Source organism: Schistocerca serialis, chromosome 3 (assembly GCF_023864345.2).
Source record: "Schistocerca serialis cubense isolate TAMUIC-IGC-003099 chromosome 3, iqSchSeri2.2, whole genome shotgun sequence".
In the NCBI taxonomy this organism is placed as follows: Eukaryota; Metazoa; Arthropoda; class Insecta; order Orthoptera; family Acrididae; genus Schistocerca; species Schistocerca serialis.
In genome coordinates, this window is record NC_064640.1 from 623,246,168 (window position 1) to 623,259,029 (window position 12,862).

Genomic DNA, 12,862 nt, shown 5'->3' on the forward strand with positions numbered 1-12,862 from the left:
ATGGGTGCCCTGACATAATCGCTGGCGTGATTGTCCGTTGACCAGAGTGCCATCTTCGGAGCTGAACACGAACGTACGGACTTCTGTTGGCATTTTGTATGATTATATCGGTACTTAGACACTGGGCGGGGAAACAGCGGTTTGTTGCTTTAATTTTGGACACCAGTGTATTAGCAACCGTCTACCGCTTGAGGGCTCCGAATTGTAGCGTGTAACATGGCGGTGTATAATGTATCTATGTTGCTGCGTGAGAAACAGCGTGGTGTAATCGAGTTTCGAATTCGAAGAATTCGTCCACACATGGATCACCCTCTCCTTCAGCATGACAATGCCAGACTACCCACGAGCGCTGTGACATTTGCAACAATCCGACACCTTTGGTTCGTTAACATCGACATCATCCACAGTCACGACCTGGCCCCATGTGACTTTCATTTGTTCCCAAAACTTAAAGAACCACTTCGAGGACTTCACTTCGATAGTGATATTGTGGTGCACGCAGAGGTGAGGTTGTCGCTCGGTCAACTAAGTCAAACATTCTGCAGTGACGTTAGCAACAAACTGGTCTCTCGGTGGGAGAGATTTGTTCGTCGCCAGAATGACTATGTTGACAAATAGACAAGAAGAATAAAGACGTAGAACACTAATAACATTTGTTTTATTTAAAAAGCTTTACGACTTTTCACATAAAAAATTCGGGGGCACTACTTTCAGGTAATCCTTCGTGTGAACAGGTGGTTTTATGGGATGTGTCGAAACAGTGACGAACAATATTCGTATTAAAGAAAGTGTGTCATAGAAGTTAATAGTTTGAGATGAATTACTTTATTATTTACTTTTTCTACTTCGCCAGTCACGTCATTTTTGCGTACAAGTGTTCGCATCAAACACATGAAATTGCATCGTCAGTCCCGTGTTTCTCACAAAATCTGACCGCAAGACACGACTGTATCTCACAGTCATGAGAACCCTGGCCTGTTGCCGCCCCTCTACCACGACGCTCCACCTTCTTTATGTCCCCACAGAAACCATGTCGTTTTCCAGGATATTTTGAACCGTCTTCCGCCCCCAGAGCATGAGATCATACCTGATAGCTACTCATCCTATCAACTTTAGCTACCTTATCTGATTCATTCCAAATGCAAGCTTGAACACAGTCTTCCCTAGCATAAATGAAACCATACCAGCCTCCTACCACATAAGTCCCCCCTCTGTACCCTTTCCTGTTCCGTTCCAAGTAAAGGCTGCTAAAAAGCCTTCCCAGCATGACTGAAACCATACCAGTCTCCTACCACATACATCCCCCCTCTGGACCCTTTCCTGTTCCGTTCCAAGTAAAGGCTGCCAAAATGCCTTCCCAGCATGACTTAAACCATACCAGCATCCTGACACCTCTTGGCCCTTCCCTGTCCCATTCCAAATAAAGGCAACTGCACAGCTTTCCCTAGTATAACTGAAACCCTACCAGCGTCCTAACAATACATCCCACCTCTTGGCCCTTCCCAATCCTTATACTGCATCCTACCTCCTTTTACTTCTCTTTCGTTCCCACCTGCATCCAGATTCCTTACCTGGAAAACGTTACACAAAGCTCATAGTACCATCATACTCATACATCATCAACACCTCATCAAGCTTCAGATAAAGGTTTTATATCTATCAATCTACATTTAAAATTTGTATTCAACGGCTGATTAGTGATAACATGACAGTGGCAGCCCGCCCCTACTGCGGGAATGGAAGTAACCTATAAATAAGAAAGGAGCAGGGAACTTGTTCTCCTTAATTCAATGGCAAACTATCTGTACTGCGTGGAGGAAACAGATTTACTCTAATGATATGTTGAACGTTGACGGCGTACACTTGTATTTAGTCGTAGTTGCTTCCAAGCAGTGGGACAGAAATTGCCCTGCACTCATTGACCTGCATCTCGGACATAGTCGAAATATATTTCCTTTTTTTTTGTCAGCTTAGAATCTCATGTTATTGAGATGAAAATGCAAGAAGGTATCTCTGCAGGTCGTTTCCTACTCACCAGATGTGACGGTGGTTGACTCTTCCTCGGTGGATCGCGTCGGCCGGAGTTTCGATGTATTGCCGTTGGCGCTGGTACCTGCAGCAAACAGAAACATCAGCGCAGTTAGTAAAATCACCAAACAGCTTTCCAGGTTATACACGACAAACTAAATTTTAACGGTGAGAGAGGAGGATTCTGCACAGTTGGGAGAAAAGGATTATCGCGGCTGTAAATTTAGGGAAAACCTGTTCAGATACCGTCATGCAGAGCGCGCTTTTTCTTGAAAGGGGAGAGTGACCTTAGCTTTCACTAGAGACGGAGTTTCAGTAGGAGGCTGCATGGTGTGACTGGGGTACCGTGACGTAATTATTAGGATGTCAAGGGGGGGGGGGGGGGCAATTCATGGCTTGTGTGTGGAGGCTGGTGGGCTCCCACTGTCCTTACGGCAACTTCTCTTAATAGTTCACCATGCACGTAAGTGTTTGTCTATTTCGTTGTCCGATCCCCTCTGGAAAGATTGTTCAGCTACCGACCAGAGACAATGAGGTTATTTGGGATCCATGGCAGAAAGAGCCTTGAGGCCTTACAAGCCGATAGAATTAAGGCATGAATGGAGTAGCGGGATCCTGTGGCTGCTACAGAGGTCCAGGTTAGTTTTAAAATTGAATGGATGGAGTAAGAGATGTACCATAGATTACGTTGTTAAAAATTAATTTTATGGGATTTAAATCCTCACCTTCATTTTATTTGTGTTTACACTGATGATTCTAAACGGGGGGCTTAATCGGCTACTCAGTGATGTTTCCCGATCGTGTAGTAGCAATATTACTCATAGAGCAATTTTGTATGTACTAGGCAACACTGTTTACTATCTTCAGGACACTGGAAGAGATAAGTAACATCATGGTAAGAAATTCTTCACCTTCTCCAGTTCCCAAAGCACTCTTCTTGCCAGCAGCCAATATCGTCCAGGGCATCCAAAATTAGGTGAAGGAGATAACTGTCTGTTAGTTACCAGCAATAGGAAATCCGGGGTAATGAACTTCCTGATGTGACAATCAAGGATGCCACCTCTCTCATACATTCAGCTTCTTCAGTACCCCTGCGAGAGGCCTATGCTTTGATAAGAGGCTCAGTGGTTGCAAGTGAAGGGAAATATACTGCGGTCAATACGACTACCTCCATGACGAGCTGAAGAGGTACCCCTTACGTGGTTAAGATTGGGACTAAACTCCTTGGTACATGCTTTCAACCTGCGGGGGGAGGACTCTCCAGTGAGGGAAATCTAGGAAACACAGGTGTCGATTCACCATATGTTAATTGAAGTTGTTTAATTTTTTAACCTGAGGGCTGGTCGGCGTCTTACACATGACCTGCTTAGTATTTTAAATGACAATAAGACTCGTGTCGCACAGCTTTTACTGTTTTGTGCGTTGTCCGTGCCCCTTCCGCAATGAATTTCAACGTTTATTAGCGTGAAGTTGAGCCATCCGTTATCAAGTGGTCATCCAGCTACAGTAAATCCCTTTAAGTATATTTCTCCTTCTGTTTTATAATGGTCTTTATCAACAGTTATTCTGAACCGTTTTTTTTCTGTGCTTCGTATTGTTATGGAGCTCCATAATGTATTTCATATCCGTTCGACATATTCTTCAGTTTTACAATTTCATACAATTTTACTCAATATTAATCACACTCTTCTCTAATTACTTTGTATAGGGCTACTGATGACCATGCAATTTAACGCCCTAAATCCATAATCGGCATCTTTTTATCCCTGACGTCCTATTCACTTTCATCTGTTGCTACATATAACAATGGCTTCATATAACCCCTCAGAAATCCGTAAAAGTGAGATAAAATGATGACGCTCTATGGGACAGGACCTACCCTTACAATCGACCAGTGAAAGTATCTGTTGTTGAAGCGCTCACGAGCATAGATATCCGAGTAGAGTGGTGCATCGTCGTGTTGAAACCACATACTCTCACTGTCAACAAGACGTCTCCAAAAACTGGTGAGCACATCTTCAATTAATACTAGATAACATGCACCATTCAAACGGGATTGCAGGAAATAAGGTTCTGTAGATGTTATACAAGGTGATTTTGCTAAATGCGGAGAAGCTTTTGGAAAGATCGCTGAGAGGATGAGGATTAAAACAGGTCAAATGCACATACGGCCGCAAATGTGGTCCAAGGGATGTACACCCACTGGAAGATGGAGAAAAAAGATCTTTGACAGCGACCCCTGCGTCAGTACCAGGTTGGTGGCCTGGTTGGGTAAGCCAGACAACTGTGTGGAACATTCTCTACGGTATCTGCTACTATCCGTAATACTCACAACTCGTGTAGGCCTTATTATCTACCGACTTGCCCGCGCAGCGAGGATTTTGTCGCTGGTTCGTCGCACAGGGCGCCACTGTGTACTGATTTCTGTCATCCATCCTATTTACAGGTAAAAATACTTTACGAGGGGCGGTATCGTCAATGTTAGAATTATCCACCTGTGGGCTACGGAGAATCCCCATCGTATGGTGGCAGCGAATCATCAGCACCAGTTCAGCCTCAGAGTGTGGGCAGTGATTAATGGCGACTGTCTAGTGGTACATACTGGTTCTTCCACAACGGCCACGGTCGAGGCATATCTGCACTTCCTGCGGGTGACCCTGCACCCAGTTGGCAGACGTGCCTTCGGTAGTACGAAGGATAATGTGGTTCCTACATGATGGCTCTCCAGATCACTACCCTCTTGAGTATAGAGCTGAAACACCAGTACAGACAGGACATTCCCACGTGGATGATGTGTTTTAATGAGCGCTTTCAATCACTGAAACTACATTGTTAAAGATTTCCTATCACCATCTTCAAGTTGATGTATCTCCCTTGGACCGCATTTCCGGCCGTATGTTCAAAATGGTTCAAATGGCTCTGAGCACTATGGGACTTAACATCTATGGTCATCAGTCCCCTAGAACTTAGAACTACTTAAACCTAACTAACCTAAGGACAGCACACAACACCCAGCCATCATGAGGCAGAGAAAATCCCTGACCCCGCCGGGAATCGAACCCGGGAACCCGGGCGTGGGAAGCGAGAACGCTACCGCACGACCACGAGATGCGGGCCCGGCCGTATGTCCATACGACCTTCTTTCCTTATTATCCCTCAGGCGTCGTTTCCTGAAGTTTGTCCCAATTTAGCAAAAAATAATTTCAGGCCACGCGTTGATAGAGAACAGTTGTTGGTGAATTGAGTTGAGCATTGCGTATGGATTTTTATAGCCGCAGCATGGCTACTGCTACAGTTTAAATACAAACACGGTTGAAAGTGGCTTCATCCGTGAGCAACAAAAAATTGCACCGCATTCTTCGAAGTCTGTATCTGACGGATATGCACGTCACCGCTTCCTTATAATTAGTCTCTAACATTATCTCCTCAAATTCTTCTGTCCGAACAGTTCTTTGTCGAGAACCTTGGGTAGCCCTCTGCGGCTTGAACGATCCAGTTTGTTGTAAGCTTCTATCCACGAGGATAAATCATTCAGTTAAGATGTTGCTGAATTTTCTCTGCACAGCCATTCGGCATTCCCGGCACTGAATTTTGCTGCAGTTAACATTCTTTCTCAGTCTTGAGGTCATATTTTGTGAACGAAAAATTTTTATTGATGGTCAGTGCATTATTCAGGGACAAAATAAGCTCAAACTGCGAAATTTAGTAAAAGATTCGTGTGATTCGCCAAAATTTTAGTATATATACAAAGTCAATACTATTTACATTAGAAAATAACTGTAATACCCGCAATACTCACAAAACACAAAAAAAAATTATCGAAATTATGCCACTTGAATTAGACCCAGTGTTACATGAAAATCTATCGCTGTATTGTTGTGATGGAATAAACTACCGCTTATTCGATATTGCAGGGTATATTAGCATGTTACAGCATATTCTATACACATTCTACTTCAGAATGACCAAAAACGAACGGTAATTACCATTATCTGTGATACTGTGATAAACAGCTTTCTCCAAGCAGGTAATACCACCTGCTTGCAACATGCAGAAACGTAAACAAATTACACGTGCAAAGTACATGGTGTAAAGTATATGCTACTATCAACCACAAAGATTTTAACAGAATGAGATTTTCACTCTGCAGTGGAGTGAGCGCTGATATGAAACTTCCTCCCGGGTTCGAGTCTCGGTCCGGCACACAGTTTTAATCTTCCAGGAAGTTTCACAAAGATTTTAGTTTATTTCCTGAACTAGAAAAAGAAGTTGGATGTAGGATACACGGAGGTGACGAAGGTCATGAGTTAGCGATATGCACATACGAGAGTTGCTCAGAAAGTAATGCACCGCATTTTTTTTCTCAGTCGAAAACAATGCTACGAATGCGAAACGTTACGTATGAAATATCTGAAGTCTCCTGAGTGAGCGCGCCAAGTTTCCGTCAGTTCCGACAGATAGCGTAGCTGTAGGACAGTTTCAAAATGGCGCCTGTAGGTTATGTACGTTAAAAGCAACGTGCCGTCATTGAATTTATTACTGCAGAGAAAAGAGCTGTGGTGAATATCCACAAACGCTTGTGCAAAGTCTATGGAGCATCTGATGTCGACAGAATTAAAGTTAGACGCTGGGCACGAAGGGTGAGGTCATCAGAAGGCGATTCGGTGGAGCTCCACGATTTGCAGCGGTCGGGAGACCATCCACGGCTGTCACACCTGAAGCACCTGACCTAGCCCCCTCGGACTTCGACTTGCTAGGGCCATTAAAGGATGCCATTCGTAGAAGTCATTCTGAGGACGATAAGGAGGAGATTAACACAGTGAAGCACTGGGTCCGACACCAGGACAAGGATTGGTACTGAAAGGGCATAGACGCCCGTGTTTCGCGCTGGAAGAAGGCCGTATAACGGGATTGAGATTGCTAGGAAAAATAGGGTTTGTAGATAAAACACCGTTCTTTCGTGTGTGTAATTCTCATTATTTTCATAAAGAATTGTTGAAGAAATAAAGTGCGGTGCATTATGTTCTGGGCAACCCTCGTATACAGATAGTGGTAGCTGTTGTGGATTGGCAAGACAGCCAACCCACTATGAGAGGAAGCCGAAAGGCACGCGTTTTAGCTCACGCAGGCTGGCGTGAGGTCTGGAACAGGTCGAGGAAATGAGACTAACAAAAAACGTACGTAGCTGCTGGAATACTTAACCTTAATCCATAATTGGTGAACATCGCTCTTGACGGTACATGTTTTACAGCATCAGTAGTAACTGGTAATGGCGCCTTGCTAGGTCGTAGCAAATGACGTAGCTGAAGGCTATGCTAACTATCGTCTCGGCAAATGAGAGCGTAATTTGTCAGTGAACCATCGCTAGCAAAGTCGGCTGTACAACTGGGGCGAGTGCTAGGAAGACTCCCTAGATCTGCCGTGTGGCGGCGCTCGGTCTGCAATCACTGATAGTGGCGACACGCGGGTCCGACGTATACTAACGGACCGCGGCCGATTTAAAGGCTACCACCTAGCAAGTGTCTTGTCTGGCGGTGACACCACAGTAGCATTGCTTACACAATGTATGAAAGGGCAGTGCATAGTCGGAGCTGTCATATGTACTCAGGCGATTCATGTGAAAAGGTGTCCTACGTGATTTATGTCAGCACGATGGGAATTAATAGACTTTGAACGCGGAATGGTACCTGGAGCTAGGCGCATGGGACATTCCATTTCGGTAATTGTTAGGAAGTTCAATACTCCGAGTTCCACAGTGACAAGAGTGTGCTGAGAATACCAAATTTGTGACATTACCTTTCACCACGGACAACGCACTGGCCGACGGCTTTCACTTTACGGCGGAGAGCAGCGACTTTTGCGTAGAGTTGTCAGTGTTGACAGACAAGCAACACTGCGTGAAATAACCGCAGAAATTAATGTGAGACATATAATGAACGTATCCGTTAGGACAGCGCGACGAAATTTGGCATTCATGGGCTATGGCAGAAGACGACCGACGCGTGTGCCTTTGCTAACAGCACGACGTCTCCTGGGCTTGTGACCATATTGGTTGGACCGTAGATGACTGGAAAACTGTGGCCTGGTCATATGAGTCTCGAATTAAGATGGTAAGAACTGATGGTAGGTTTCGAGTGTGGCGCAGATCCCGCTATGCCATGGACCCAAGTTGTCAACAAGGCACTGTGCAAGGTGGTGGTGACTCAATAATTCTGTAGGCTGCGTTTACATGGAATGGACTGGGTCCTCTGGTCCAACTGAGTCGATAATTTTCTGGAAATGGTTATGTTCGGCTACCTGAAGACCATTTTCAGCCATTCATGGAATTGATGTTCCCAAACAAAGATGGAAGTTTTTTGGATGACAATAAGCCATGTCACCGGGCCACAGTCGTTCGCGATTGTTTTGAAGAACATTCTGGACAATTCGAGCTAATGATTTGACCACCCAGATCGTCCGACATGAATCGCACCGAACATTTATGGCACGCAATGGAGACATCAATTCGTTGAAAAAAAAAATCCTGCACCGGAAACATTTTCTCAATTATGGACGTCGATAAGGGCAACGTGGCTCAATATTTTTGCAGGGGATTTCGAACGACCTGTCGACTCCATTCCACGTCGAGTTCCTAAACTGTGATGGACAAAAGGAAGTCCGATACGATATTGGGAGTTACCCCATGACTTTTGTCACCTCTATGTATATGCCATGTAAGCACTGCCTGTTTAAAAGTTCTTGTAACGAGTAAGACCATCGTCGACATCCAGTCATGAGATGTAAATAATCGTAACTCCACAATGGAGCCATCACAGACGATAGTCTGTTATTTTTAGAGATAGCACCACCAACGTAGTTATTTTTTATGGAACGTAAGGAGTTTACAAAGACGTGTTTCACACACATTGCTTATTGTAGGCCTCCTACTGTCTCATTTATGCATTCCATACCATTGACGTATCTCAAAATACTTACTTTAGGATTGCATAACCTCTGCACAATTTTGGCGCTAACATTTTGGGACACCCTGTACATCACTAAGCGACGGCAGTTCGGCTGCATGTCGCTTTGGTGATCAGGTGGTAGTAAGTCGTGTTACTGTATCTCCCCTGTTTCGGTTTGGACAACGTTTTACACCAAAATTGAGCAATGGAAATATTGTGTCACTTAAGAAAAGGCAGGTATGGATAAGAGAAATGTGTACGTTAATCATTTGCCAGACATGGTTGGTGGGACATGTACGGAACATTTTGCTGTCTGTGCCGTCGCTAGCAGTAATTACGTGGCTTTCAGCGCGGCGCGCCTTCTTAGCAAATGCAGCTACCCCGGCTGCAAGTACTTTTGAGTCCTCGTAATGCCAGCAAGGGCCTTTTTAATTTAACAGCTTCACAGCGACCGCCACTACTGCACGTTCGTTCAGTAAACGGGTGGTGAACTCGACTGGACCTGTATCCAAATGGATTTTGCCTCTGACCATTAGCACTGCACAGGGCTTTACCCAATTGCAAGTAATGAATTTCAAAGGCAATTTCCAAACACGTGAATAATGCACGCATCACTTGTTTACGTGGCAGCTAATCGTCATGTCTTCGATTTAGAACATCGTTTATGGGAGACGAAGTCAGCATTGGCCATTACGACAGTCGGAAAATACATATGTTCCACATTTAGGTGGCCTCATCACACCATGCTTTTACTAATTACAGTTTATTTACTTATTATTTTTCTCGTTATGTTTCTGTCAAATTTGTGCACTCTATATTACTAAACGAGTAACCCGGTTCATGGCACCCAATTCCATTTACAGTTTGCCTATCTAAAACCTTCCAAAGGCATCAAAAATTTAATTTTCAATATTTTGCCTAATTATTGACAGAATTAAAACTTAAAATTCTGTCGTTATATACTCATTAAGAGGTATACCATTATGTTAAAAGTATAACGCAGTGAGACAACAATCAGAAACTATATTATTATGTTGAAAGTATAATGTAGTGAGACAACAATTAGAAACTGTGTATAATTCTTGAGGCAGCGCAGCTCACAGCGCTTTAGGTACCCACACTGAATTCATGCAGTGTTTGAGAATGGAAGCACTTCGTCACTTGAATCAAACTTTGCACAAAATTTGAAATCATTATATTACTTTTTCGCGCTGAGAGCCACAAAATGATGAAAGGGAAAACGATTATCGCTTACTACGCTTTCGCTGTTCATGTAGTAAACCTGTAGCGTCAGACATGACGTTTTGATTTATTACTTCTTTTATACCAACTCTATTCACAACACATTTTGCAGACAGTATCCACATAGACCACAGAATGTACCTGTAGAATAATATCATTTACGTCATATAATTCAGGAGAAATGACGTCATCAGCACTGAGATGGGTGAAAAATTTTAATTTGACTTGAAACGGAGCGCAAATTACCCAGACTATCCTCAACCCGTGTTTGCTAATGGGAGCACTTAGCGACTTCCAATAAATTTAAACATAATTTCAAAATTGTTCTAGCATTTTTTCCCGCTTGTAGGCTTAACGACAGCCGGCCGGAGTGGCCGTGCGGTTCTAGGTGCTACAGTCTCGAACCGCGTGACCGCTACGGTCACAGGTTCGAATCCTGCCTCGGGCATGGATGTGTGTGTTGTCCTTAGGTTAGTTAGGTTTAAGTCGTTCTAAGTTCTAGGGGACTTATGACCTCAGCAGTTGAGTCCCATAGAGCTCAGAGCCATTTGAACCATTTGAGCTTAACGACAAATATTTAGCACATTGGCCCATTTGTGAATAAATCAGAAGTTTGAAGGTGATTTATATATGGAATTTCCATTCTTTGAAGAACTTTGGATTCACTGATGGTATACGAGGGATTGCTGAAAAGTAACGCCTTCGATTTTATGTGAAAACTTTCAAGGCTTTTTAAATAAAACAAATGTTATTAACATTCTACATCTTCATTCTTAATGTCTGTTGGTCAACATAGTGCCCTTGCGACGAACACATTTCTCCCAACGAGGGATCAGTTTGTTGATTCCGTCATTGTAGAATGTTTGACTTTGTTGATGGAGCAACAACCTCACCTCTGCTTGCACCACTTTATCACTATCAAAGTGAAGTCCTCGAAGGTGCTCTTTAAGTTTTGGAAACAAATGAAAGTCGTATGGGGCCAGGTCGGCACCGTGTAGATGATGGTCGATGATAGTGAAACAAGGCGTCGGATTATTGCAGCGCTCGTGTGTGGTGTGGCATTGTCATCCTGAAGAAGAAGGTGTTCTATGTGTGGAGAAACTCTTCGAATTCGAAACACAATTACAGCACGCTGTTTCTCTCGCATCGCCATAGTTACTGTCGTGTTACACACTACAATTCGAGCCCTCTAGCTGCAGAGGGCTGAAATATATAGACATGAATAATGATGTAGAACATTAATAACGTTTATTTTGTTTAAAAATTTAAAGAGTTTTTACATTAAAATAGCGGAGGAATTACTTTAGAGCATGCTCTCGTACTAACAGAAATGCATGGCAACAGTACAGAAGGAATTAAATATAGAGGCAAAGTTCATTGTACCGACGAAGTGCGAAAAATAGTAGGGATAATGTTAGCAGGTGGGATGGAAGGGAAGGAAGATTGATTTTAACATCCCGTCATTAAGGTCATTAGAGACGGAGCACAAGCTCGGATTGTCCCAAGGATGGGAAAGGAAATCGGACGTGAAGCTACTGAAATACGTTTGACTAAATCGAACGTGATGTTTCGAAGGAAACATCCCGTCATTTGCAAGGAACGATGTAGGGAAATCACTGTAAACCTAAATCTGAATGGACGGAAGTGGATCTGAAGCGTCGTCTTCCCGAATGCGAGTCCAGTGTGCCAACCACTGCACCACGTCGCTCGGTTAGGATGGTAGAAAGAACAGAGAATATGGTTCAAATGGCTCTGAGCACTGTGGGACTTAACATCTACGGTCATCAGTCCCTTAGAACTTAGAACTACTTAAAACTAACTAACCTAAGGACATCACACAACACCCAGTCATCACGAGGCAGAGAAAATCCCTGACCCCGCCGGGAATCGAACCCGGGAACCCGGGCGTGGGAAGCGAGAACGCTACCGCATGACCACGAGCTGCGGACAACAGAGAATAAATCAGCATTGTCCGAGCACCGTATACAAGAAAGCCAAGCTATAGAGTACACATCTGTTCCATCATTCATCATTCTAGGATTCAGTTCCCAGGGAAGCTAATGAAATACGTTTGACGAACGATTCAATTAATCATGATCATGGTCTTAAGTTTGACAACATGGAGACCCAGCAACTTCCAACAGTTATCTCTCATAGACATAGGTACTGCCCCCTGTCGACGAGAATTTGTGGAAAAATTTCCTTCACAGAAGAGTCACGGTAGCACAGTGCTCTGTCGCTTTCACCATGAATTGCCATCTGATCATACGGACTTGACTCGCCTTAACGGCATGCAAGGTGGGCGGAAAGGCTCTGCTGTTGCTCCGTCTGGCTCCCCCTGAAGACTGGTGAATGATTTACAGCTGAAATATTAGCATCAAAGTATTACTACTCCATTCTCATAATTTTGTGGATAGTTTAATACGCCTTGAATACTTGAACAATCACATGAAGAATAGTGAAACAGATACGGGTTAGAAATTTATGGAGTCCATTGGACAGTTTGTTCCAGAGTCCTGTTACTGTAATACTGAAGAGGATGGAGAATGACTTAGTGCTATAGAGAGGACAAGCCGAGATGTTGAACCTGCTAGATATGGAATGATGACGCAATATTTAGTATGTGTAGACAGATGTTGATGGCATCA

At 43.7% G+C, this 12,862-nt stretch overlaps 1 protein-coding gene across 1 annotated transcript in view; it reads right to left on the reverse strand.

Moving 5' to 3' along the window:
* Positions 1-12,862, reverse strand: part of LOC126471056 (uncharacterized) — a 642,710-nt gene that overhangs the window by 242,539 nt on the left and 387,309 nt on the right. Inside the window, exon 3 of the mRNA XM_050099123.1 lies at positions 2,036-2,113. Coding sequence (XP_049955080.1) covers positions 2,036-2,113 — 78 coding nt within the window. The remainder of the gene's footprint in view (positions 1-2,035; positions 2,114-12,862) is intronic.